The sequence below is a fragment of the Neovison vison genome, chromosome 1 (genome assembly GCF_020171115.1).
Source record: "Neovison vison isolate M4711 chromosome 1, ASM_NN_V1, whole genome shotgun sequence".
Taxonomy (NCBI): domain Eukaryota; kingdom Metazoa; phylum Chordata; class Mammalia; order Carnivora; family Mustelidae; genus Neogale; species Neogale vison.
Window position 1 is genome coordinate 257,415,066 of NC_058091.1, and position 24,652 is coordinate 257,439,717.

At 45.3% G+C, this 24,652-nt stretch overlaps 1 protein-coding gene across 1 annotated transcript in view; it reads right to left on the reverse strand.

Annotated features, from left to right (window-relative positions):
- DOCK2 (dedicator of cytokinesis 2) overlaps positions 1–24,652 on the reverse strand; it is a 424,170-nt gene that overhangs the window by 19,326 nt on the left and 380,192 nt on the right. Inside the window, exons 35-44 of the mRNA XM_044229734.1 lie at positions 22,456–22,612; positions 20,465–20,505; positions 16,703–16,793; positions 15,768–15,887; positions 12,134–12,223; positions 10,151–10,255; positions 8,011–8,152; positions 3,408–3,489; positions 2,144–2,228; positions 1,256–1,342 (exon numbers count right to left, since the gene is read on the reverse strand). Coding sequence (XP_044085669.1) covers positions 1,256–1,342; positions 2,144–2,228; positions 3,408–3,489; positions 8,011–8,152; positions 10,151–10,255; positions 12,134–12,223; positions 15,768–15,887; positions 16,703–16,793; positions 20,465–20,505; positions 22,456–22,612 — 1,000 coding nt within the window. The remainder of the gene's footprint in view (positions 1–1,255; positions 1,343–2,143; positions 2,229–3,407; positions 3,490–8,010; positions 8,153–10,150; positions 10,256–12,133; positions 12,224–15,767; positions 15,888–16,702; positions 16,794–20,464; positions 20,506–22,455; positions 22,613–24,652) is intronic.

Genomic DNA, 24,652 nt, shown 5'->3' on the forward strand with positions numbered 1-24,652 from the left:
ACTTTGCTGTACTGTGGAGGGGATTAAATGAGATCATGCCTGTGAGCAGTTTAGCACATGCTTGGCAAGAGTTTGTTGATGTCGTCATTATTATGATATTTTCCCAAAGGTCTAGGCCAAGGCTGTGAAAAGGAGATTGGAGGGCCATCAAGCTACTGGGGGACAGTAGGGGCTAGAATGGGATGGTCTCAAGCTGATACTACAGTAACTTAGCAATGCCAGCCAGATCTTGTCCCTTCTCTGCTCAAGGCTCCAGGTCATTAGTGGAAAAGCTATAAAGTCCTTATGGTGGCCGACGAGGTCCTATAGGATCGGGTGTCAGGCTCCTACTACTCAGCCTCACTTGCCCTGAATCAGACACAAGCATGTTCTGTCCCCAGGGCCTGTGCCCTTGCTGGTCCCACTACTAAAATGCCCTGGGATCTGTAGTATCTGCGTGGACCACACCCTCCCTTCCACCAGGCCTTCTCTGGCCACCTCATTTAACACAGCAGCACTCTGCCAGCCCCTTTCTTTTATTATTCCCCAACCTGGTTATCCCCATGATATTATTCTACTTACTTTGACTTTTCAGTATGCCTTCCCCACTAGAATGTAAGCTCCACTGGAAAATCTCTAGGTGCTTGAGATTGGGTACTCATTAAATATTTAAGTGAATAATGGAATGACACCCTGAGTATGTCCCCACATTTCAAGTTTCCTCACGACTACCCTAGCCGTTTCTTTTGTATCCTGGGACCTGCAAGATCCTTAGCTGTTTAAAGACATGGAGGCCCTGAAGTGTGTTGAGAAGCAAAAAACATGTTCTCTCCCCACGGGGAGTTCAAACAATTGCAGTCTAGCCAAAACATTGCCTCTGTGGGATTTCCTCTCTCTGAGCCTCAGTTTATCCAACTATAAAATGGGTTCACAGTGGGGTTCTGCTGAGGATCCCCAAGGTACTGCTGAGAAAGGAAGAGATGAGGGTATGACTGAGTGATGGCGTTCCAGGCCCCCCGCCTCCCCTCTGCACCCAACTACAGACGCTCCCATTCATCAGCTTAATTATCAGGTTCTGTGTAAGTTTCATTTGCGGGGCGGGGAGGGGGGAAACTGGTCTGATGCTTATGTGAGAAATCTGAAAGCCGGTGATCTGGATGGTACCACAGGTTCCATCCTGCATTGGAATTCTAGGCTTTGAACAAAAGCTTGTCACCTTCTTATAGTTTAAAGGGGCTCCTGAGACTGGCTACTCCCGGAAGGCCTGGAGACTCACCTGGGACATATGCACCACCTCAAACCAGCGCAGGATCCCCGGAAGCTTGTAGGCAGTTATGAAGGAGGTTCTCTCGATCCACATCGACTGTCCCATAGGCAGGGGGTGGCAAGGACAGGAAAAGCAACACATTTCATGAAAACTGGCCATCAGAGAAGTTTGGTAAGAACCCAGCCAGGCCCCCAAACCTCTCATCTACCGAGAGTCCAGATGAATGTTGCAGGACTCAGAAACCTACTCCCAAATTACCCTTAAGAATTCTTTCCCAATGTGAAGTTAAAGTTGTCCCTGGATTTAGGCTTGGTAAACCTTAGTCTGGGTCTCTGAATTGTCGGGATTTTTAAGCAATATTGAATGCATCGACCTGTATTTTCTGGGGGAAGGGTTCACAGGGCTACATTCTTAAAGGACCAGTGATTCCCAAAATAGGCAGAATCACAGTCTAAGGCGAAGAGCTGAGGGAAACTTAGAGCCCTTCCTCATGCCAGCCTTGGGAACAAAAGACAGATCCTAGCTGGGAAGCACACAGGAGATGCTAGGGACTGAAATCGCTGTGGCTTCTTATTACTATTTCTTGGAAGGTTTGACTTCATCAACACCCCTGCTTAGCCTGAGGGATCCTACGTTCTGCAAATGCCTGAATGCCCTGTGGTTGAGAAGTGCATCTCACACGAGGCCTGGACTTGAACTAAGTTTCAAGAAATGAAAACAAACCCAATGTAAAAGACTGGAGAATGGGTGTCACCATATGATAGATGTTAGTTTTATTCCTTACTGTTTTGGATCAAATGCCCTCCCATTCTGACATTGGCAGGTGTCTGCTCTGGTTGGTAAAGGTCACCCCGGGGCTAATGATCAAGGTTGCTGAAGGGGAGGGGAGATACTCACGGCAAATTCATTCTCAGGGTCGACGGTCCCTTTGCGTACAGGCCGGGAGTAGTGGAACTTTTGCACATAGTTGGATTTATAAAAGCTGCAAGGTAGAAAGAGGCAGAGGCTCCTGGTAGCATGCCAGGCTGCTGACACTGAACCTGGGCTGACCTGGTGCTATTCAGGGAGGCTCATTATAGCAAACTTCAGGTCTAGCCATACCCTTGTTGTAGCATTTAAAGTCAGGTGCTCCTTGCAAAATGATTTAGAAGCTAGACCCGCTAGACTAGTCTTATGTCCTATGAGAACATAATACCCCTTAGGGTACCCAAGAGGTTGGAATTCTAGCATTAATGCACACCTGTGACCTCAATGAAGGACCTAGATATGCCTAAGGTCCTAGCCTCATGTCCCAGGAGTATCTTCTAAGGATTTCCTTAGGTGTCCCAAGCACCGCGCTCCAGCCATTCTTCCTGGATCTCTAGGGAGACTCTCACACTGGGGCCCGCAGGGCATGGTGCTAGCTGTACAGTTGCTATTCTTGCCCACAGCATCTGGCTGAAGGGTGAGCGGAGGCTCAGACCCCAGTTGAGCTAGACCTGCTCAGCTTCCTGCACTGGGGCAGGCTGCCTCTCCCTGAAGGGACTGGCCCTTCTTCTCACAAAGTCCGCCTTCTTCCCACTGTCCTCTGCAAGCTATACCGGGAACCTGGGTCTGAGGCGGGTAAACTGGGCAGCTCAGAGGGGGGTGCCCCACAGACCTCCTGCCTCAAGGCCTCATCCCTGATCTTGTGATGTGGTTCTGAACAGATGAAGACCCGCCTTCAAGCTGCTTCCTCTAATGCCCATTTATCCTAATCAGACCATACCACTGTCACTGTACAACCTCAACAAATGCTGAGAAGATGTCGCATTGGAAGAACGTGTTCAGGATGAGCACTGTCCCTCTGTCCCCACCCTGTCTGTCACCTGCCCAGCGCATAGACTGGCTAGGGACTCCTTGGAACTGCTCTGTCATCTCCAGCTCAGTGCATGTCATTGCTGCTTCCTGAGGATTTGCTGTGCCTCGTTCCTCCCATCTCTGGCTTCAGCATTTTCAAGGGCAGAGCCCAGATGGCTAATGGGGGGTCAGGTGGTTCTTTCCCCAAGAGGAAAGAATCTTTCTCTGGCTAACCCAGAGAAAGAACTGGAAGGGCACCAGGGCCTATCCTGCCACTCGCTTGGCTTGGCAGCCCCATGGCATTTTCTTCCCCATCCCTCCTTCCAGAGAACTGGGGTCTTACTTTATTATCTGGTCAGGCACTGGCTTATTCTTAAACCTTGGGTGTTCATCCAAGACCGGCTGGACAGTGAAACACTGGATGTCTGGGATTCCTGCAGTTAAGGGCTCACACACCATGTTGTCGACTGCAGGGACAGTTCCAAATATAGCAGGTCCCAGGTGAGACCTGCCAGGACAGCCCTTCTGAGGCCAGGTTTGATTGAATGACTGACCTCAGGTTGCTGGCTGCCAACTAGGTCCTAATGACAAGTTAGTAGTCACCCTGGTCCTTAACAGAACCGCTTATCATTTGCAACTTTATCCCAAGCTTAGCCCCTGCTAACAGTTGGTTGGTGGTCCTTAATCATCATCATCACCATTTCTATATTGATGGTAATATCATCTAATGAATGTGTAGTTCTCAATCAACTGCAGAACACATCTCCCCATGGTCTCCTTGCTTCTCGCCAATTCCACTGAGCAGTGTTATTCATGTAAGTCATCCCCTTTCCTAGATGAGGACATCAAAGTCAAAGAAGCCAGCCTAGTTGTTGAAGGTAGCACAGCTTGTGAGAAGAGGACAGAGATTTGTATTTGATCTGTTAATGTCCCGGCTTGGGGTTCTTTCACTCCAGACTCCAGTGTGGTCCTTTCCCAGTGGTACCCTATCACCTGGAGGCTCATTAGAGATGGTGAGTCCCAAGCCTGTCCTCAGACCTACTGAATCAGAGAAGTTTCTTAAGATCTTCAGGTGGTACATATGCATCCTTAAGCTTGGGAAACACTGCTTTAGAGCATGCAAATAGATATCATTTTGCATTCCAAGTCTGAAAGCTTGAAAGTAACTGCCTGTGGCAGGATTATAAGGCTGTGTCCAGGCTCAGTGGGAAACAGTTCTATGATTGATTAGTGATGCCTGACACAGGCACAAGCGATGAGAGCTTTATCTGCCTATTCTAGACCTTTATTCATTTTAAGCTGATAACAGAGCAATCCAAATAAACAAACCCAGTCATCACTGGTCCTCTTCCCTGGCTCCTGCTTCCCTTCCTCTGCCTTCCATGTCTCCTTTATTCATCTCTCTTCCTCAGGTATCCAAGTACTCTTGTAAGTCGGCATGAGTGTACAAGTGGGATGAGTGTACTTGGATACACGCATCCCAGTGACCACCAGAACTCCAGAAAACCTCTCCTGAACCTCAAATTCCTGCCAACTAATGAATCACAAACTCTTCTTATTGGCATTCAAATACATCATACTCTAATATGATCCCAACACATGTCCCACCATTATCTCCAATTACCCAAAAGATTCTTCTATGCCCTTTGCTTGAAATATTTTCTCACATCACCCCCTCTCCCTTTGAGCCCTTGAGGCAAATGTGAACTATGACAAGTTCTGTGTGCTCTCAGTTTACCCCCAGTCAGGTGTCCCTTCCTGCCTTTGACTCTCCACAGCATTTGTCTGTACTTAGGACTCTTGTCTCTCTAGCTCCCTGTCTTCTTCTCCTCCCAAGCCCTCCCCACCACACTGTGAGCTCTCTGATGGCAGAGGCTATGATCCTTTCACACGGAAGAAATGGCTAAAATATAATTCCAAGTTAAATTCAATTGTTCCCCTCTGATAAACTCAGTCCATACTAATATGCTGGGGATTTAATTGTTTTACCTCTGGAAAATTAAGTGGGAGTCCCTCAGAGAGAAAGAGAGAGAGAGAAGGGGGTGGAGAGGAGAGAGAGAGAGAGAGAGAGAGAGAGAACCCAATGCCAAACCTCACCGGAAGGATTTCTGCAATATTCAGGAAAACTATTTTCTTTCTCAAGCCATATAGCCAACAGCCTTCTCTGAGAAGGAAACCACTTTGGTTTCCACTCTAACTCATTTCTATATTATCTATGGCTGCTCTCCCACTACAACAACAGAGTTGGGTAGTTATGACACAGAGGTCACACAGCCACAAAGTCTAAAATATTTCCTATCTGGTCCTTGACATAGAAGTTTGCTAACCCTTGTTGTAGAGAAGGTTCTAGGTCATATTTACTGATCTTAGCAATTGGCCTTGGCCCAAGAGGAGAATCCAAACCTGTCCTGGGGAAGCTAGGGACACTGGAGCCCTCAAATCACGTTCAGGAGGACACATGGCTAGACTGTCTCACTACATATTGAATCTATGCATGGAACTGTGACCCCAAGTTCTGGACAGGCAGAAGATGGGAGATAGGAAACACTCAACTAAGAGACCTTTGCTATAGATGTCTTCCCCTACTTGATACTTAAATGAGAAGACATGAGAGATGTCACCCTTCTAAGCTGCTTGTCAGCTCCACTAGAGAAGGTAGGAGAGCAGAGCAATAAGGGCTCAGATTTTGGCAATAGGCAGACATGAGTTCAAATCCTAGCTCTATTGGTTCCCAGGACCTTGTGCAAGCTGCTTACATTTTTTTGAGCCTTGGTTTTCTTATTTGCAAAATACAGAGTCATACTCCCCAACTCACAGGATTGCTTTCAGGATAAAATGAAACAACGCATGAAAAATACCCGGTACATGGTGAACAGTTAATAAAGAATATTCTCTGCGTGAATCTTGATGAAAGTGATGGCATTATAGAAAGAATACAGACTTGGAAATAGATCCTGGAGTTCAGATCTCATCTCCATCACTAACTAGGTTTGTGCCCCTAGGAAAATTACTTTATCTCTCTGCCCTACACATTCCTTCCTTATGAACTAGGACAAAAATAATACCCATCTTAAAGAGTTTTATGGGCGTTAAGGAAATAATATTTACAAAGCGTTCATTCTCATTCATGGCATGAAGAGGACATTTAGCGAATGCCAGCCCTTTATCCTTTTCCACCTGATTCCTGGCACTGAATCAGTCCCCCAGATGATGAGATGGCCCAGTAACACATGCTCTCCCTCCACCCCAAACTACAAGACCGCAGAGCTAGTCCACACCACAAGTCCACTGAAGAAGGGCCTCAGTACTAATCTATCTCCGCTCTAACCAACACTGCATTTGTAACCAGGCAGCCCCAGGACTAGTTGCATTTCCTCTTGCAAATACCGCGGCAGAGCAGGCATGAAGGGCAGGTGAGCATAATGAAAAGGTTACAGATGCATATTTATCACCCAAGGGAAAAATATTTGGATTAAGGTTCCGCAGACTTAGCAGACTAGCCATGCGACTTGTCAACTCCATTTTAAAGGCTGTAACTTAATTTTAGCTACGGAGTGCTGTGCGGGGAGCTAGTGTGGGTGAGCGCCTCTCCACTCAGCTGTCTGCCTGATCCTCGGGTTCATACGCTCTCTGCCCCCGGGAGTCCTGTCTCCTGCTCCGTGTCACCTCCAGGCCCTATGAACACCACTGCCTACCCAACCTCACTGGCATCATCTTGTGTTTCCTGTGCCCTCCTCTGCGGACTCCAATGAGCTGGCTTCCTCCCTGTGTCCTTTCTTCCTTCTTGTCTCTATTTGTCTATCTCTCTTTGCTTTCTCTCTTATTCCCCTGGTCTTTGTATTAATCACAAGGAATTTCTCAGTGTCAGCTTTGTGCACCGGGGCAGGCTGGGGGAGGGGGTACTGCTGTGAACAAGGCAGTGCAGGCCTCTGCCCTCCTAGAGCTTGCAGTCTAGCTTATGTTAACCTTTAGAAAGCACAAGAAATAACACAGTGAGATCAGTTCTCTAAAGGAAACAAACGAGGTTTGAGATATGAGGCTCATGAAGAGTTCAGAAAAGGCCACCTTACATAAGTGAGTAGGAGAGGCTCTTACAGGAGGTGACACCAACTTAGGGTCTGATGGGTGAGAAAGGAGCTAGGGGAAGGGCATGGCTTGCAGAGGGAACAGAAGATGCACAGGCCCAGGGGGAACCGGCTAGGTGTGTTAAGGCAACAGAAATGAGGCCACTGTGGTCAGAGGGGCATGAGAGGGAGAGAGAATCACAGGGAGGGGGCAATGACATTGGAGAGGCAGGCAGGAGTCAGGGGGTCACATGGTGGACAGCCTACTGGCCTCACCCAGGAGTTTTGATCTTATATTAAGAGTAATGTGACACTACTTCAGTTCTTGGAACCCGCTGTGCTCCTTCTGACTTGAGGCCTGGGCACATGAGAGTCCTTTCCTCTGTCTGGGCCATTCACCCTGCCTCCCACCAGCCTTTGGTTGGTTGCTAACGTTCAACATTACCCTCCTCAAGGAAGCCATCTCTGTCCTCCCGATCACAGTATCCTACATGGCCTCCTCTTGGTATTAATCCTATTTTTATAAACACAGTTAATGGTACAATTAGTTGTTTGGTGTCTCTTTTACTTGCTAGACTATAAGCTCCCTGAAGGTAGGACCACTTTGTGAGTGTGATCGTCAGCACCCTGCACAATGATTGGCACAGAGTGAGGGCCTGATTGTATTCATTATGAGAATGATTGAATGAGTGAATTGGTCAATGAATGCAATGTTTAGAGTTTCCCGATATGGATTCTTTGGATCCCACGTTGGACACTAAAATTGGCACCACTTCCATGATTCTGGCAGCAGTTCTAAGCTCTAAGGTGGGGCTCTGTGGGCTAAAGTCCCAGCAGAGCTGCCTCTGCCTGGACCCTGGTTGGGCCATTCTCCAAGGATACACTGGCCTGGGGCATTCTTGACATCGTCCCCAGGGGCAGAGGTTGTGTTCATCTTCTCTGCATTGGGGAACTGGCTCATCAGTTGCATCTGGAAATCTTCTCTCCGCTCATACTCCTTCCCTCGGTAGATGAATACTTTGTTCTGCAGAGAAATGACACGCAACAGAGATCTCAGGGCCCAGGCTTGGAGAACGTGATGCAAGCAAAGCTGGGAAGCTTGTGACATGAGCACAGATCTATGATGACTTCCTGTAGATCTCTCTCCTTTCTGCTTCCCCACCACAGCAAGAAGCTCAACTCACTGACCTAGGCATACCACTTCTTTGAAAAGTTTGATTCTAAAAGGAGAGGGGATCATGGGTGCTGAGAACTTCTTCAGATTGTCTTATGGACAGTTTTCAGAATTATTCCTCACTCTCCTTTCGATGTGTCATACCTGCTCTTCTGATTACATGACCACAAAACATCCCTCCTGCCTTTCATGGGCCATGTGGGCTAGGCCTACCGGGTGGAAGGTCCCAGCATTCGGGTCTTTCATCTCATGGCTCCTGGCTCTAGATCCACAGAAATACACTCTTTATCCTTCTTTGACTGTGTTAGCCTCCTCTAAATCAGTAGTTTTCAAATTGGGGGTGATTTTGCCTCCTAAGGGATCCTGGCAATTCTGGAAATATTTTTGGTCATCACAGCTTTGGGAAAGGAGAGCTACCAGAACTATGTGGGTAGAGACCCAGGATGCTACTACATGTCCCTCAATGCAGAGGACAGCCTCCATAATGAAGAATAACCTGGTCTAAAATGTCACTAGTCCTGAGGTTGAGAAACCCCGTTCTAGACTGTATCTGTACCATCTGTGCCACCTCTAATGGTCTGGAAGTTCTTCGGTCCAAGCCCTCATCTGTCACCTCTGCATTATCAGTGCTATCAAATCTGAGGGACTGACAGATGGGCCTCAGAAACTTCTAGAAGTTCAGCTCCCCGGGCCTTACTCCACACCTACTGAAATAGGATTTTTGGAAGTAGGATCCCCAGGGCATTCTGATGAACAAGGAGGTTTGGGAAGCCACCTCTGTTCCATCGAGGAATGTCTTACTATCGACCTCTTCTGCAGGCTATGGTGCTCCCTCCCCTGAGCCCACTCCGATTCCCACATTGACTGGTAACAGTGAGAGACTTATGTCCTGGACTGGACTGTAAATCAAGTAAGGTCAAAGATCAGATTTGCTGTTTCTTTTGTATCTCCTTGATCTCAGAACTGAACCATAGGCTCACTGGAAGGTATCCTATAGGAAGGAAGCCTATAGCTGACCTAGTCCAACTCTCTACATGATCAGTGAATAATCCATAAGAGCACTGGTTCAGAAAGTATGTTCCAGAAACATCTGAGAGTCTCTGGGACCCTTTTGGGACCTCATAAGACCAAGGAACACTCTTCATAACAATGGTCTGCTGATATTTGCCTTTTTCACTCTGATTCTTTCAGATGTACAGTAGAATTTTCCAGAGCCTGTATGATGTGTATTATCATGACAGACTGAATGCAGACGCAGGTATAAGAACCTAGTTGTTCTCTCTTAATCTAAACATTAAAGAGATTTGCAGAAATATGAAACAATCTTACTGTTTGCATACATTTTTATGGGATAATGTGGGAAAATGCACACTATTTTTCATAAAGACACAAGTTTGTTAACGTAACTTGATTATTTTTAAATACATTGATAAATATTTTAGTTTTAATTTTGGATATGGTAAATGCAGAGAGTCTTTAAGTATAAAGTTCATGGAAAACTTCAACAATTTTTCAGATAGAAAAGAGATTCCTGAGCCCAAAGGGTCTGAGAATGCGTGCTCTGCCTTGCTTACTGGGTAGAAGAGGTCCTCCGGCTCTCCTTGAATGCCTCACTCAAGGGGCAGCGAGCTACTACCTCATGGGGCAGCTCTGACTGCTGCGTATCTAGAGAAACATGGGGTGGCTGAGAATGGTGATGATGGAAGGGACTGGGTGTGTGCTGGGGGAAGGGCAGCACTCGGAATCTGGAGAGCACAGAGTTTGAGAATAAGTAGATCCTCAAAGCACAAAGTGACAACTGAGAGGCTACAGGACTCTGGCCTGGGTCTCTGTCACCAGCACACTCACCCGCAGAAAGGAGGGAAATCCCTGGCCGTAGTATCCAACGGCAAAGTAGTCTGGCTTGGGCCTGAGGATTTTCATGATGTTTTCATAGAATTTTGCCTGCTGGATCTGGAAGGAGAAAACTCATAACTTATAACAGCATAGATGCACACCAAAGGCACATTCAGTTCAGAGAGACCACACTTGAGACATGACCATTATACCAAGATGCCCAGTGCACATGTTTGCATGTCCGTGGATATGTCTATAAACATCACAGCAATAGCTGTATTTACCCTATACCAAGTTCCGTATTGAATACTAGCTCGCTTACTTGCATCATCCTCGTAACAATTCTCAAGTATCGTATCTGTTTTTCAGAGAAAGAAATGGTGTCTCCTAATGCAGCGAGTAAGTGTGGGGCTGAATCCAGCCAGCTGTCCAGAGTCCCCTCACCACACTGCTGCCCCTCCCAGGCACACCAGGCATGTGTTTATGAGGCTCTACAGATGCACAAGTATGCCTGGATATAGATGGCTTCTTGTGTGTGCACACTTCACGTATTTCATCAGTTCTGAGAGGTGTGTGTTTTCATATGTTAACATCTCTGAAAACAGTTTACATCTTACTTTACATCTACTAGCATCTTCCAATTGCTATTAGCTAGACAGATATCATGACAGGGTACATGAAAAGAATACCACATCTCACGCCGATGGCTTCTTACATTTGACACAATGGAGATAAATGTGCATGGACACAAGCCTGTGCAGCAGAGCCTCAGAGCACAGATGTGCACACACATCAGCAGGCACATGAATCTGTACCATGTGTGTGCATACGTGAGATTACATGTGTGCCATGTGCACAAACATAAGCATGTGTTCCATGCACATGCATGTGTCAATGTGTCTCACGGGTACATGTGTGTCCCATGTGCTGTGCATACATGTGCACATGTATATTGCATGTGTGTTAGGTGTTTGCATGTGTACATAACTGTATACGGGACATGTGTGTGCATGTGTACAAATGAATGTGTGTTCTGTGTGTGTATGTGTGCACACAAATGTGTACTGAATGTGTGTGTATGTACATGAGTGTGCACTCCATGAGTGTGTGTCTGGTGCAAGCACATGAATGCACATGTTGAGAAGGCACGTGTGTCTCCATGTCTGCAAATATCTATGTGGATGTACATGGGGTAGACGTAGTGTCTTTTGGTGTGACTGCATGTGTGTTTGCATTGCATCTTACACACAGTACAAACAGCTAACAGCTCGGCTGTTTTTAACAAGAACACTGTACTCAGTACCCATTTCCCCCTCAAAGAAGCCATAAATCATCTCTCCACATTCTGCCTCTTGCTTTAGAGTTTCCTGGACACAGTTGGACAGGCCTTCCAAATAGGCCAGCATGGGGCACCGGGGTCCTGGGTCTGAGGGGGCCAGGAGATCTGTGGGAGGTGTCCGAGCAGTAGGAGCAGTAGGAGCAGCCAGGATGTCCTGCATTGTCCCTACAGAGGCCACCTCCCCACCAAGCCCCGTATCTGCAGCATGAGCAGGCTAGGCTGGCTTCCCCCACTTTCCACTCACCCCCACCAAATCACCAGCACCGAGGAGCTAATGGGGAATGGCCAGATGGGGAGCATTTTAATGTGATTTATCTGTTAATCAGAAAGCACAAATTTGCGTTTTTATTTAATTGGCTTAGTGATTTGTGGGGATTTTACTGCAAATGTAGCCCAGTGTTTATCGGGTATGCAACAGCAGCAGCTGCCCCAGTGCCAAGCAGGTACTTACCACTCCATCCGGGAAACTGTCACTGATGAGTTTTCCCAGAATACTCTCTCTGGAAATATTCCCATCTGGAAGGAAGGCTTGCAGCAGCCTTCCTCAGCCCAGGCCCTACTTCCAGTCCTTTTCTGTAGTCCTGACCCCACCTGGCCTCCCACTTCCTCTCGCCAGCCTCCCTGGGGAGCCCAAGGCCCTGGGCGCCCAACCTTACCAGGTTCTGGCTCAGGAGCTCATAGTCAAAGATCTCCATCTCATACTGTTCCGCCAGCTCCTTGCACAGACTGATGGCTTCTTCCCACATCTATAGGAAGGTCATGGACACAAAGGTTAGGAGGCACCTCCAGGCTTGCAGAACCTTGCTGAGGAAGGGACTTGCGGCAGCATGCCTCCTGGGACTGCACTGCAAGCCTCCCTCAGACCCAGGCCCAGCCCATGCACAGCGAGCCAGGTACCTCCCAGGGAGCATGACCCTTCCTTGACCCCGCACTCTAGTTTTGTGACAAATAATGGAGCAGCCAGAGAAGAGGATAAATACTTTAATTGCATGCTCTTTGGTTCTTCACAGCTGATCTGGGAGGTGACTGGTAACATCTGCATTTCCCAAGTGAGAAATGGAGGTTCAGATAGGCAGAAACACTGTCCCAGGTCACACGCCTGACCAACAGCTGGGCTAGAATGCACACCTGGGTGTGACCTGAGGATTGTCAACTATAGTCCTAAGGTTGGACAGCAGGTCTCTAGAATTTATTCATCTCATGTAACCAAAATTTTATACCTGTCACTTCCTAATGTGGTTATTTGGAGTGTATGAGTGGGGAGGGGCTATATAGAGGTGGGGACGGATCTGGAACTAGAGCATAAAAAGAGTGATTAGAACTTTGTGTAAGGGGTACCAGGATGGCTTAGCTGGTTAAGTATCTGACTTTTGATTTCAGCTTAGGTCATGATCTCAGGGTTGTGAGATTGAGCCCATGTTGAGTTCTGCCTGGGCATGAAGCCTGCTTAAAATTCTCTCTCTTCCTCTCCCTCTGCCCCACATCCCCAGTCCCTCTCTTAAAAAAAAAAATAGAAGTTTTTGTAAATAGGTCTTTTCCATTTGAAAAAAAAAATGCTAAAAAAAAAAATCCTGGATATAGGGGATTTTCTGTTTCCTCTGCTCTGTCTTAGACTGAATCCAATAGATCATCCTTCCATCTTAGACTAAAGGGGGTCGGGAGCCTCTGCAGGGAGGCGGGGGAGATGCAGAGTGGGCTGGAGATCTGGCAATCTCAAGGGACACCCATCACATTTCATATTCAGTTTAAAATGGAAAATGCATCTAAATGAAGAAGCTAGGGGAGGTGGGGAAGGAGAGAGGGGAGGTTGCCAAAATGTAGTGTGTGCTTTGTAGCAAAAATGCTCTCTCTGCATCCAAGCATAAAAATAAATAAAAGCAAGTGCCGAGTGGAGGAGCCACAGCTGTAAACCCGTGGACAACTTAGTGAAGGGCATAAAAATGCTTTATGTGCCAGGAGGAACCAAGTCTACAGACCAGACTGGGCTGGGGCTTTTCTTCTCTTAAGCCTGATAAGAAGATGGTAATATAGTCCCTGGGCTGGGTCAGGGGACTATCTGGCTCATGTGTAGGTATTTGCCAACTTCCTACCATAATATGCCAGAAATGCTCTCCCCATGTGTTAAGAGACAACTAAGGGGCCAGGGAGGGAGTTAGATACCTTAAGATTTCTCCCTGAGTCTGCCCACATGGTCACTGGGACCTCTGACAGTCACTCATCCCTCTGAATCTCATATAGTAACTATGGAGCACCTGCTGGTTTCCAGACTTGATATTCCATACAGTGATGGGACAAATGTAAATATGGAAAAGACACAGTCTCTTCTTCCATGAAACACACGTGGGTAAAGATACACATAAATAGATGTGAGAACTGGGTTTTAAGGGATATACAGGAGTTCACAAGTATTGACAGGTCGACTAATGGAGGAGAAAGCCCTTGTGTGTTTCTGGAGCAGTAAATCTCCATGAGGGGAGATGTGGAGAAAGGAAGGTAAAGGGATGCTGAAGGGTTTGGGCTTGTTCTGGAAACTTCCACAGCAGTGGCTATCAGAGTAAGCTATACCCATCTGTTCTCTCGTCTCTGCTCCCAAAGTACCTTGGCACTGACTTTCCCTCCCTCATCCTCCATTATTGTACAACTCCAAAGGGTACTACGCAAGAAAGATCATGGCTGGCATGTCTGTTTTGCCAACTAGGTGATAAGCAGCTGGAGATGATGGTGTCTTTTTCCGCTCTGCTCAGCAGAGAGTGAGTTGAACTGGGTACTTTGCAGAGGATAAAGTTCAACATGTCCTCTGGGCGTTCACACTGTGATGGACTGAATTAGCTGTAAACAAATCATGAGCTCTGCCTTGATGCCAGTAGGGCAGAAAGTTCCAGAAATGGCAGGCTCTTTGCCCTCAAGAGGCTTATAATTGTAAATTATCAAAACAGTCTTTCCAACTGCTCAGCTCCTGGGAATTTATAAGCCCTTCTACAGACATTACCTCATTTTGTCTTTCCAGGGAAGGTGGGGAGATCAGGCTAAGACAGATACAATGAACTGCAGCGACAGAGCAGACCAAAATTAAGTCCATTAAATTATGACCCGATAAGCTGTAAGAGACCCTGTAATTCAGAGGAGAGGGAGAGCTGTAGGTAAGCTGGAGGACTCAAGAAAAGCTTGATGGAGGAAGTGGCCGAGTCACTGGGGCCTTGAAGGCAGAGGAGGGTAAAGGTGAGAACTAAAACTTAAGAAGATAGGACTAGTTGTTCGACATGCGCCCTCTCACCTAATTTGCACAACAACACTAGGAAGTACGTATTATTAGTATCACTATCTTGGGTGGGAACTGGAGTCCCTAAGAGGTCAAGGGAACTGTAGGTAGTAGAGGAGCAAGGTTTGAACCCAGGAAGGAGCCTGAGCAGTTAGCCGACATGCCACATCTCCTGTAGGACAAATGGATGCATTTGGGTTGGTGCTTCCTGAAGACACCTGGAGACTGGGAGTGGGTAGCAGTTGGTCTGCCTAATCTCTTGACCAAACCCAACCAAACATTTTGTCCTTACTGTTAAAAATCAGTGATAGCATCACAGTGTCATTCAGTCACTCGATTCATTCACTTGTTCAACTTATATTTATTTGACCTCACATGTCAGGCTCTGTGCTTGACAATGGGGATTCAGCAGTGGACAAGTCTCTGTGTTCATGGCATGCTAAAATTCTGTTTTGTCTAGGTTGGTCAGGGAAGGTCGTTGAGGACGTAATGTCTGAGCAGAGCTCTGAGCTGTGAGAAGGAGCCTGCGATGGAAAGCTATGGAGAAAAACCTTCGAAGGTGGGAAAAGCAAGTGCAAAGAACCCGACGTGGAAAGGAGTGTGGCGTACAACATGTGGGAGCTGGCAGGGATGAAATAGGGAAGCAGTCAGAGGACAGCTCACATGGGCCCTCACAGGTCATGAGCAGGATTGTGTAACCATTCTGGTGGAATGAGGGAGAGCCATGGGGATGACTGTAAACAGGAGAATGATGAGATCCAGTGTATGTTTAATGATCCCCATTTTCTGTCTGAAGGATGATCTGTTGGAGGCAATGGAGGAAACAGGCAGATTGCTGAGAACCCATTGAGTAGCCAAGTGAACAATGGACTTGAATCGAGGTGGTGAGAAGGCGGAGTCAAGTGATCAGACTTAGAATTGGGAGGGAGAGGTGACCAGACCTGTAGATGGATAGGGCGTAGAGTATAGGAAGGAACCGACTTTCCCATATCTAAGGTCACACAGAGAGAGGAAAGACAGGGACAAATTACCTTTCCTTTGTCAAAGTAGCCTATGATGATCTCATAGAGCGTCTCCTTCAGCTGTCGGTGAGTCTGGGGGTGTTGCTGGCCTGTCTGCATGACCTGCGAGGCACACTGCTCATCCGACCACTGAGAAGAAAAGACACACGCAGTCACCCAGGGCTGAGAGGCAGCCAGAGGCAGGTATCTTCCTCACTAATGAGAAGCAAGAGGAAGCCCTGCCAGCACCCCTGCCATCTTGCCCACCACTCTGACTGTGAGTGCTCAGAGATTTGCTGGGCTGCAGTAACCATTTGGGAAGTGCCTCCTGATTTTTGCCAAGTGGTGCTTATTCAACTCTCTCTTGGCTCATGTGTATGATTTGTAGGTATTTTCTCTGAACCCCTATAAGACAGGGACCCAGCTTTTCAAAAGCCAAAGGAAATCCTTTAGATGTTGTCCAGTTACAATACTGTTTTCAAGAGGAAGAAAACAGCTCACTGGGCATGCTGATGATTTATAGTTGATTTTTGGATGTTATATAAAACTGTAAAACATATCTTGTGGGGGGGCGTTTATTGTTTTTGCTAAATGTGAATGTCACTTGAAACTTTATATGACCAGGCAAAGCAGTGTAGAGAAGTAACTGGCCAGGTCAAGAGTTTGGGGACAGAGCAAAACAAAATTTATTGGCTAATTATTTTTTCCTTTTCTTTTCTTTCCTTTCCTTTCCCTTCCTTTCGTATTCCTTTCCCTTTCCTTTTCTTTCATCTCTTTCCTTACTTTCCCCTTTTCTTTCCATCTCTTCCCTTCCTTTCTGTTTTTCTCTTTCTCCCTCATTTTCTACCTCTTTTTCTCTCTTTCTTTCCTTTCTCTCTTTCTCTATTTCTTTCTTAACTCTTTAATTTGTTGTTGGGGCCCCATAGAGATCCTAGCACAAATCACTTTCACTGGAAGGGCAGTACCTTGAGAAGCCAGGTATGGAGAAGGAGTGTGTAGGCAGCCTCTGTGTAATTGTCACAGTCCAAGTGAAGATCACGGAGTTTGTACAGGTACCTGTGCAGGGAAATATGCTAGGTTACCAAGTTCAGTGACAAGGAGGCAGGAGGTAAGGCCAGGTGAGAGTCATACAGAACAACTAGGCACCACTTAGGATCACAAAGGAGTCCTCCATTTTCGATAATCAGCTCCGCCTACAAGGGCAACGACAGCAGCCTTTAGTGTTAGTGAGATACTTCGTGTGTGACAGGTAGCATGCTAAGTATTTTGAAAGCCTTAGATCATTTAATCCTCATGGCAACTCTGGGAGATGGGTTTTTGAGAATTCTCACTTGCAGATGAAAAGACTATGGCCTAGAAAATTTAAGTACCATCCCAGTCAGTATGCAACTTGATACTGAAGATTCTGGCTAATGCAATATGACAAGTAAGTGAAATTAAGGAAGGCAAGATTAATAACTCATCAGAAGTTTTGTGTTAGGACGCCTGGGTGGTTAAGCCGCTGCCTTCAGTGCAGGTCATGATCCCAGTGTCCTGGGATCAAGTCCCGCATTGGGCTTCTTGCTCAGTGGGGAGCCTGCTTCTCTCTCTCTGCCTCTGCCTGCTACTCTGCCTGTTGTGCTCTCTCTCTCTCTCTGACAAATAAATAAATAAATAAAATCTTAAAAAAAAAACTTGGGAAAAAAAAAAAAAGAAGTCTTGTGTTAATAATTGGAATAGCTGGAACATGATCCCAGGCTAATTGTTTCCAGAGCCTGTGTTCTAAACATTGTACCAGTCCAGGAGAATGAAAAAGCCACAGCACTATAAAGGACAGCTGTCTTCAGTGTTCTCTTGGTATAAAACAAGTGTGTTTTCTGGTAAGAAAAACAAGTGGATCCGGGCCTCAAGATTGGATATCCATGTGGAGACCTTGAGCTGTCAGTAGGAAAAATCCACTATTCAACCACAACCACATTTCCACCTTCTTTCCCTTTGCAATATGAGGTTCCGGTTCTGAACCCTGGGATGACTCTACATTCCAAAAATTCATGTGTTATCTATGTGGTGAAGGAGAGGTCTGTGGTACCATGAGAACAGAATTCATCTAGGTGGAGAGAGGAGGGACTTCTAGAAAAAGTTTCTATAGCATGGCAGTTGGGCTAGGATCTAAAAGTAAGGGGATGAGTGAGGGATAAATATCCCAGGTAGAAAGATTTGCTCTTTCATTCATCCAACAAATGGGTACTTTATATGTCATATCAATCCATCCACCCAATCATCCTTTCATAGATAAGAAAAGAGATTTGGGGCCCCTGGGTGTCTCAGTAGTTAGGCTTTGGCTCAGGTCATGATCACAGGATCCTGGGATCAAACCCTGCATCAGGCTCCCTGCTCAGTGGGGAGTCTCTCTCTCTCTCCCACTCCCCCTGCTTGTGTTCCCTGTCAAATAAATAAATAAAATCTTTAAAAACAACAACAACAAAAAAAGAACACAGATTTAAGTTAAAGTAGAGCAAGAAATATGTGGAATCAGGTTTCAGCATCAACAATTTCTGCCTTTACAATCATGGCCATTGCACTCTTGTCCCTCACTTTTCTTCCCATCAATCAGAGTTATCAGTGGGATTACATGTGGCTTGCATGTAGGGAGTGTTGAGCATATGTTCTACCTTTACAGGCTCCTATCGGTTTCTTTAGAGGTTTTCTATGTGCATGGTGAATCCTATCTTATATCTTCTTGCCCATCCTTGGTCCCTTAAATCCCTAGATGGCTGGGTCCAAAAACCTTTAAGAGAGCAGCCAGAGGGACAGATTTCCTGCTACCTTCAGTTACTGGATCAACAAGGGCACCCTCTTCTCTCCTTTGCCAACTCAAGGATTTGGTGATCTACTATAGATGCCAAGGAAAACGTCCTGATGGACCTGACCAGGGATTCAAGCTCAAACACCTACACAGGCCAGATGGGCAGCTTGAGTGAGGTAAGCAGGGTGAAATTCAATGGGGAATGGAGACAGGGTAATGGCCAGAGTGCTCCAGATTTGTCAGGACAGAAGGAGGGCACAGTGTTGCTACACCTTCTGAGTTTTTTAGAAGAGGGAAATTCTTATTTTTATGTAAAATCTCTAGATTTTCAAATTTTGGCAACCAATTTAAAAATGTTTTTAAATACTATGCCTGCCAAACAGAACAGGTTTTCTGACTATACCCTGTTACATTGTTTGGTTTAGGCAAATGCAGTTTTCCTAGATTACAACAGAATTCAAATCTCCAGAGCTTATGGAGATCTGGGGCTCACCATCTGTGTTTCTAAAATGGGAAGGAGAGAAAAGAGGTTGGAGGGATGGATCTATGTGCCAGACACTTTACCTATAGCATCTCATTTAATCCTCAAAACAGAAGGTAGAATGGAAACATTCTATAAGGGGAAACTTCAGCCCAGAGAGACTGGGTAAATTTATCAAGGGTCACAGAGAAGACAAGGTGAAGACCCCAGGCCCTTTGGACTCCAAAGCTTTGTACTGCTATAATAAGTCCTGTCTAGTGATGTTATAAATACTGTCTAAGCTTAGGATAGCCTATGGAATTATCTTTTATCCAAATGATAGTTCCTATTCCTGGAATAATGCTAAACTAAGTACCTAAAAATATCTGCAATAATAGCAGAGCAGGTTCAGACTTGGAGTCTCTGGTCATTGACAGAATGGGTCAAAAGACTTGAAAATGCTTGTTAAACTTCTGGTCAATTTCTCTTTGTGGGCTCTTGTCTCACGAGGGTATCTTCAAGACAGATCTTAGGCACATAAGACATATGTCTAAAAATTTTATCATTGTGCTATTTATGATAGAAAAAAGTTGGAAACAACCTAAATGTTCAACAATATGGGACTGGCTATATAAATTATGGTATATTCTGGAAAGAGAATTTTATAGTTTCATTAAAAATGATGTTGAAATTCATCTGTTGACATGAAATTCTTGTCAAGCAAAGAATAAATTATGAGCAATATGATCTCATTTTTGTAAAAAATATGCACGCATAGAATTCTATCTATACATAAATATAAAAGGGTCTAGAATATGTATGGATTATGGTAGTTTATGTCATTTCTTTTGTTTTTGTCTATATTTTATAAGTTTTTTGTTGCTATTGTTTCGGTAATAAGTATGCATTATTTTTGTAATGAGTAAAAATAACAACAACAAAAAAAAAAAACCTTGGTGAAAAAAAAATGAGATTCTGAGAAAAACTGGCAAGGGAGTTTTTTGCTCCAGGCTAATATCCCCAAAAAGCCCCACTTCGTGATATATTCAAATAAATGTCTTTTAAGTGCCTACAAGGAAGCAGATATCATGCATCTTGGTATTTTTTTTCTCTTTGAAACTGGGCTGGCCAATGGTCTCACTACATGCTTCATAAACCCTGGACTTGGGCCTCATGTGCCAGCCTTCAACAAATGTAGATGCAATTCACCAGCTCAGTCCACAAAGATGGTTAAAGAAAGTGTGGCCTGTGGACACAGCAAAACAGTACGGCAGGTGGCAGAAGTCCATGTAGTATGGGGGGCTGCTTATAGGAGAATGAAAGGAGTTGAATCTGGAAACATTGATAGGAATCAGACAGAGAGGGACCTAGTGTTCAGAAGATAAGTTTGAATCCTATCCTGAAGACAGTGGGGAACCACCAAAGGATACAGAGCAAGAGAATGACACAGCAGGTCTGGGTTTTAGAAAACAAAAATCTTACCTTATGTACATCTCTTCCCGGTTGTTATCTTTGTAGAAATTCTAGGGAGTGGAGGAAAAACAGTGATGAGTGTTTTTCTTTGCAGAACAGCAGGGGTAGAGGGCGTAGAGAAGGAGATGCAAGGAAGACTGCTGTTTTCTATCTGGGGGCCCTGAGATGGGAGCACAAATTTACTTCCCTGAATGTGTCCAACACCCTTCTTAAGAGATTCTTCCTTGAAAGTCGCTTCCCTGAATCTTATACTGTATAGGGAAAGAGGGGGTACCCCAACCATCATATATCAGGGGTAAAGTTGAGCTATTTGCTGCGCTGAAGGGGGCACCGTCATGATGGAGGCAGTCCACTTTGACAGAGTCTGCAACAAAAGGCAGCCCAGCTTGATGTTGGCAAGCTCAGATCTAGTACTCAGATGAAGCTGGTTGGACTCAGTGGTAATAGCAGTAATCAGAGTAATAGGAACAGTAATAGATCTAGATCTCAGGGAGAATAATGGATCATAACTCTTGTTGGTACAGCAGTATGAGGAGTTACGAGGAGACTCCATAGTCAAAAACACTTAAACTTGGCAATATTAGGAAGCCCAACTCAGGCTTGGGGGTCATGTAGACTAGTAGTAACCCTGGGCTCCACCTAATCTCCACCTAATCTCATGCATTTGTAAATGAGTCCTCACAAGCTCTGAGCCAAGAGGTCATGGTCTGACCCTTGAGCCATACATTGAGAAGACCTGGTTTAACCCAGTGTACCCAGGGGCACTGGAAGCTCAGAGAGAGGAGGTGGTGTGTTCTTGGATACACAGTGAGCGGGTGGCAGAGCCACACTAGACCTCAGCTACCCGATACCCTCCTCCTGTCCTCCTTCCTGATGCCATGTTTACACCACATCAAAAGCTAGCAGGGTCTAAATAAAATTGCTTGTGGATCAGCCTGTTCCAAACTCTCTCCCTGGTCAGAGTTTGACTGTTGAAGGTCATTTTCTGCAACTAACTTCCGCCTCTCCAGAGAGAGAAATTGCTAAACCCCTGGAAAACCCCTCTTCCTGTTCTTTATGTAAATTGGACCTGGTGGAGTTATTAGCAGTGAACTCCTTTCTGCTGTAATCAGGATTTTTAAACTCCCCTTGGCCTTTCAAAAAATCAATGGCAATATCTAGGCTGTTAAAAAGGGAGTCCACTCAGGGCAAACAGAGACCGCACAAAGAAGCTAGAGGACAGGATTTATATTTCCGGAGCATTGAGCATGGCAGGGGGCATTGATACAATGGATGCCACGTGGTCTTTTGGCCAACTTCATTCATTTCAACCAGTGATGATGTGAAGTGCTAGGGTTGCTACAACCGGTCCCATGACCGTATGGCAGGACATATGAAGGGAGACTTTTCCTGACCCTTGGCAGGTCACGTGGTGGAGGGGGTAAGGACCTGGACTTGAGATCAGCTACTCTGGTGAGCCTGGCCCATGCTACTTTGCTGTAAATTCTGGTTATTCGATTACTCCAGTCCATAAGAGAAAGAAAGTAATATGTAGTAAGCATTTAACTATGCCCCTGGACTGCAGAACCCAAGAAATAGCTACAATTATTTTCTCTATAGAACAGATAAGACCATGAAACCCTGCAGAAAACGTCTTGGACTTGTCTGCTCTATTAATTTTCAGAGGTAGGATGAGAACCCAGGTGCTATGTAACTCCAGAGCTCATACTCGACACCATTTTCTAGGGCCACTTCCCTTCCATATGATGTATTTCTTTAATACTAAAGAAAACACTCATTCCCATTTCGTCAATGAGGAAACTTGAGCGTGTAATGAAGTTATTGGCCTCAAGACACAGAGAAAGCAGGTGGCAGAGTAGGGATTCAATCTCACTTTTGTCTGGTTTGCGAAGCCCTGAGCACTACTTCTCTATCAAAAGCACAGCAAAACCCCACACCAGGCCTGCCCCAAGGACTCTGGTCTGATGGGGCCTTGGGGCGAGGTGGCCAAGCCCACACACCAGCAGATTCACGGTGCAGCTCATGCGGTTGTCTTTGCTCTCGTCCGCCATCACACCCCGGTAATCGAGCAGTTTCTCCAGGAGGCCTTTCACCAGGTTCACGAAGTTTTCCACCAACTTGAAAATAGTCGGGTGCTCTGCAGCACACTCCATCAGGCTGTGGGCAGAGAAGGGAGGTCAGTGAGCTCATGGCCAGTGTGCCGGTGGGGGAAGGGAGCAGATAAACCAGTGAATCCAAGTTCTTCTGGTTCATGTGTTGACCCATTTTGTTCATTGATTCAATCACATATTCATTTACACACTTATTTGTCCATATAGTTTAGCAAATATTTAATTTTTCCACCCACCATCAGAATGGGGGAAAAAATGTCCAGTGTGGACAATGGTGTGGGGAAATGGTGACTTATACACACCCACTTAGGGAGTAAATCAGTACAACCTTTTGAGTAGCAATTTTCACAATATCTATCAAAATTTTTAAGTGTACATACTCGATCTCTGGTTCAACAATCCTACTTCAGGGAATCTATTTGAAAGGAATATTCCCAGAAGCATGCAAAGATTTATAATACTTACAAATTGTGTCTACAGTGAAATAGTTGAAACCATCTTAAGTGTCCATCAATAGGCAAATGGTTAATAAGCTAAAGCATATTCACAAAATGTAGTTCTATGAAGACATTAAAAAGTATGAGACAGTAATATGCTTTGACACAAAAAGCTCTGCATAAAATATGCAGGTCACTCAGAAAAATTAAGTCTCAGAACAATATTTGTTTTTTATATAACCAGCTCACATAGAACCTACCATGTCCCAGGCATTATTCCAAACGTCTCACAAATGGTAAATCATTCAATCTCCCATCATTGCCTTAGGAGATAGGATGTTTGCAGATGGGAAAACTAAGACACTGAGGCCAACTAACTTGTCCAAGGCCACACAGTTGTTAAATATCAACATTCTGGCTCCAGCATTTGTTAAGTAGACTTGCACGTCTGCATCATTTATTTCTGTATGTACCAGACATGATCAGGAAGGACAAACACCAAACTCTTAATGGCGGTTGCTTCTGACAAGGTGTCTAGGTGGGAGGGTGGAGGAGAAAGTACTCATTTTTAAAATTTAAATGTGCATCTATTATTTGAAAAATATACATTTGTTGTCATATTGGTATTCTAAATTTTAAAAAGTAAAAATAAAAGATGTGATATTCCTTAAGCATCTGTTAGTTGCTGGGCACTATAATAGGCATTGTGTGGGGTGGGCATGGGGAGAAAGACAAAAATAAGAAATATATTAAAAAAATTATGTCCTCTTTCAGGAGGTCCACAGGCTAGGCAAAGGGAGACAGATGGATTAGAATTTTGATTAATGACTGCTTTTTATTAATCACTTACTCTGCACCAGACACTGTACTAATTACTTTTCCTTCTTTCTTTTCTTTTCTATTTTTTCCTCATTACTTTTTCTTAAGAAATCACCATGATAATTATGACTAGTAAAAATTATTCCCCTCATTTTATAGATGAGGGAATCAAGGCTCAGAGAGGTTAAATGACCTTCCCAAATCACTCTTGTAATAAGCGGTGACCTTGGGAATCAAGCCAAATACTTCCTTATTTTCCCACAGAGAAACATTGTGGTTTGTTCTCAGGCATCTTGAGTAGACAAGAATTACCCAGGCTACTATTTGTTTCTGGCTACTTTCCCTGTGGCAGCTTAGGTCCCAAGAGCTCCTAGGAAGGAAAGGTGAGAAAGGCAAGGACTTTGGAGGGTCATTTCCTCCCAGAAGCCAAACCAGGCTGCAAGGAGGCGACATCTCAAACTGTGGCTGTGATCAGACAAATCCATCTTCTCCGTGGGAGAAGCACCTGTTCCCTGGCTCTCAATGAGAGATGCAAATTGCTCTGTGATTTAGGCCTGTCTGGCTCCATCACAGCTGTGCCTGACTCCTTCTGGGACAGTCACTTCCAAGCCTGCTTCCCAAGCTAATAACAATGCGACAAAGTTTGTCCAGTGTTTGGAGGGTGATTCCTCACGGCCTCCCAGGAAGCTCAGACCCAGAAGGTATCTCACCACCTAAGTGCAGCCAGACTAGTGGTTCTCAGTCCCAACTACATGTTAGAATCCCCAGGGGAGCATTCTATAAAGCTCAATGCCCACCCTAAAATCAATGACTTTGTATCTCTGGGAGTG